General features: G+C 30.8%; 1 protein-coding gene across 1 annotated transcript; it reads right to left on the bottom strand.

Moving 5' to 3' along the window:
- Positions 1-350: 350 nt before the first annotated feature.
- On the bottom strand, positions 351-2,577 carry LOC11418953 (uncharacterized). The gene is made up of 2 exons (XM_003616667.4): positions 1,652-2,577; positions 351-1,092 (listed from the first exon to the last, which is right to left on the bottom strand). The coding sequence occupies exons 1-2, from the start codon at positions 2,500-2,502 to the stop codon at positions 453-455; spliced, it is 1,491 nt and encodes a 496-aa protein (XP_003616715.1). The 5' UTR covers positions 2,503-2,577; the 3' UTR covers positions 351-452.
- Between the last annotated feature and the right edge of the window lie 976 nt (positions 2,578-3,553).

Genomic DNA, 3,553 nt, shown 5'->3' with positions numbered 1-3,553 from the left:
AAATATATAAAAATGTTTGTAGCCGGTTATTGTTATTTTAATTATTGAAGATCGGTGTAAACAAATGTTACACAAAGTCATTTGTTAATAAAACGTTTAAGATGAATATTTATCGAAACTAAATTAAGACTTTTTATTTGAAGCCGTTTGAAAGCCGTCTTGAAATGTAACATATACTAAAATGAGACATCTTAAGCAGGTTGAAAAACAATGGCTTTGAAATTTGAAAACCAGTTTAAAATCAAGTTTCTATCAATTATATGATTACATTGCATTGGGATTGCTACAAATGTCTAACAACTTATTTTACAATAAAATTACCTTTTTATTGAAAGAATTACAATAATATTACTTGTTAAAATAATATTGAATCGCAACAATACCAATACAAATTATATTTTTCATCATATGGTAGCTAAAGTAATTTATTCATATTCTGCGTTATTCCTAAGCTAAGGAATATTGAGATGCACAATTTCCCTAAACTCCAACCTCCTAGTTTCATGGTAGAATGTCCTATATTTATTAGGCAAATAAGTTAACCATATCCAACCCCTAATTTCCCATTCCATAATCTTCCCTCTAGCACTTTTATCAACTTTCCAACACACACTTTCTCCATATTCATCACCAGCAAAAATAACCCCACCTTGTCTAGTAAAAGGACGATAAGCACTTGAATACCTATCTCTAAACCAAGACTTAGGGTTAATTAATTCAAATTTTGAAGGCTTTGTTGAAAACACTTCTTTGCCATCCATACTATCATGAAGAAACCAATTCAAATTTGCACTATAACCATAAACCGATTCTTCGAATTTCCATGGCTTTAAACTCATCGTTGTGGATTCTCCAGCTGATACGTTGAGTCCTATATAGGGATTTGTTGGTTGAAATGTAGCTTCTACACTTTTTTCCATGCCTATTTCCATTATTGGATTTTCTGAGGATTTTCCAACGGATACACTTAAGACTTGATGTTGAAGTGTTGGGGTGAGTTGCAATGATATTCTTGATGGGAAATGTTTTTCAGATGCACCAGCTCCTCTTTCTTTCATAAGGGTGTCATCTACTAGTTTGAAAACATCACATCTAAACAGAAATTTAAATATTCAATTAATTGATTATATATCATAAAAAAAATCAAGTTAAAACGAAAAATAAAATAAAAAGTTACTTATATTAAGATAAGTTTTTTTCTACTGCAAAGAATTTTTGTTTGATGAAAGGGAGAAAAGTACAAAGAGTATTCAACCTACAATCCAAATTTAAGTACAACGAGTATTTGACCTACTCTAAAACTAAACAAACATTAAGAATCAAAACAAAAGATAGGGCTTGAAAACCACTCCTAATACATACACGAACATACGAAGAAAAAGTAGAGATTCGATTGGTTCTAGTATCTGTTAAAAAACATATTAACGGAAAAATGTTAGTAATTAATTGATAGTATTAGTTTTTTTCCTTTGTTTGGATTCTTTTTATGGCAAATGGTTTAATTACAATATGCAACTTTTAGATATGATGTTTTGTAAAAAATAAAAAAATAAAAACTTTTAGGTTTGATGGCAAAATAATTTTATTCTATCTTGAAAACTTTTAGGTCAATTTGTAAAATAATACAAATTCTAAACAGATTTAATATTACCTTATGTTGTCAATGTTCACCATGATTTCGACCCACTTCTCTTTGATAAAGGCTTTGTGGTTGAATTGAAGAACACCTTCAAGTTGTTGATATTTGAGAGAGAATTGAAGTCTCTCATCAGCTGCATGATTATTAGCACTAACAACATCCATATTTATAAGAGGGCAATACAATTGAACTTTCCACAACCCAAATGTTGAAAATGCATGAGAAAATAAAGGAGATGGTGTTCTAAACATGCTATAATGATGTTTAGCTACTTCTTTTAATTCCACAATCCAATTTGTAATAGCAAGGTTAATAGAACGCATCCACTTTTCTTCCAAATTAGAACCTAATAGTTTCATCAACAACTTTGACGATTTTCTTGATTCACAACCTGATAATTGTTCCTTTAATGCACTAAGACACCCATAACGAAGATCCGAAGGAGCTTCGTAAATACAAACCAAGAATAAGAGAGTTAAAAAAGCAAGGTTGAAAATGTCACTAAAGTTTGGAATAGTTTCAAGTTTTGGAAATTTAATGAATAGATTATTTTTTGAACCATAATTAAGGATGTCTTGTATGAAATTAACAAGGAGATTTGAAATGGTTTCTTCATGTGATATTTTATTGCTAGGTTTGAATGGTTTTGAGGTCCAAAGAAAAATAGGGATATTATAATCTGCCACAATAGCAAAAGAGAGTTTTTGGGATTGGTGGTTTTTTGATATGGTAAGATTAAGTGATGGTTGAGATGAGTTTAGCAATGAACATAAGCTTAAGGACATAGAACCTGTTTTCCATTCGGATATTGGTGGAAGATTTTGAACCCATGAAAACACATCAAGGGATTTGCAATAAGCCATAGATTGATATATAATGCAACCTAAGTTAATTTAATTAATTTTATTGCTCTATGTGGTTGTTATATATATAGTCATTATTGAGCTAGGCTTCATATATATTTTGAGAGTTGTTTGTTTTATGGACGCAAAGTTAAGATTCTTGTTAGGTAAAAAAAGTCAAAAGTAGTGCATGAGATTATAACGACGAATAATTGAAACAAAGAGAGGAGTGGTAGGAGAAGATAACTGGTTTTTTGGAGCTTCATGATTTCCATCAGATGTGCTCGTATTAATCATATGCATGGCTTTAGCATAACCACAAAATTAGATAATCGCATAACAAGGGTAATTAATTTAATGATTTGGATTGAATGTACTACACGACATTCATTGACTTATTAATCAATTTGAGTGAGGTGATACGAAAGGATTTTGTGTCCGTATCTGCATTCAATCAATATATCTATTAAGAGTTTCACATCAGATAGAAGATGATCTGATAATGTGTTTATAAGTGGTTGCAATCATCACCTCACAAGTTTGTTTTATAGGGTTGTGTTAGGCTCAACCATGATTTCTAAGATCTAAGATGGTATCAAAGCCTCTTTAAGATCCATTGGACCGCATAGAAGATAATCTGACAATGTGTATATAAGTGGGGGCAATCATCACCTCACGAGCTGGTTTGTGTTGATTGTGTAGATGCAATCGATTGCATGGATCCATATCAAAAACAGTAACGACGTAGCACCGATAAAAATCTCCTATCACTCATAATATTTTATATTGAGCATGTTTAATTTGTACATCAAATTTGTAAATATGGATATTTGATTAGAAGCTTGTGTAAAATTATTTAAACTTAATTATAATTTTAGTTCTTTATTTTCACCCGCTCATAAAATCGATCCCTTATTTTAAAATCCTCCATTTTATATAAATAGGTTGGAGATTGCATCTGAGCAGCTCAGCACGTGTTAATTTGATTGGAGATTGTCTTCAAATAATATGCTATGTGCTTTTAAGACAAACCATCCCTAACTTATGAAAAAAGTTTCAGATGCTCTATCCA

This window comes from Medicago truncatula, chromosome 5, assembly GCF_003473485.1.
Source record: "Medicago truncatula cultivar Jemalong A17 chromosome 5, MtrunA17r5.0-ANR, whole genome shotgun sequence".
In the NCBI taxonomy this organism is placed as follows: Eukaryota; Viridiplantae; Streptophyta; class Magnoliopsida; order Fabales; family Fabaceae; genus Medicago; species Medicago truncatula.
This window is presented reverse-complemented; position numbering and strand designations above follow the sequence as displayed.

Excerpts from the sequence above, each read along its gene's own strand:
- LOC11418953 (XM_003616667.4), bottom strand. The coding sequence starts at position 2,502 with ATGGCTTATTGCAAATCCCTTGATGTGTTTTCATGGGTTCAAAATCTT. Across the intron at positions 1,093-1,651 it reads GTGAACATTGACAACATAAG|ATGTGATGTTTTCAAACTAG; the intron begins GTAATATTAAAT and ends ATTTCTGTTTAG.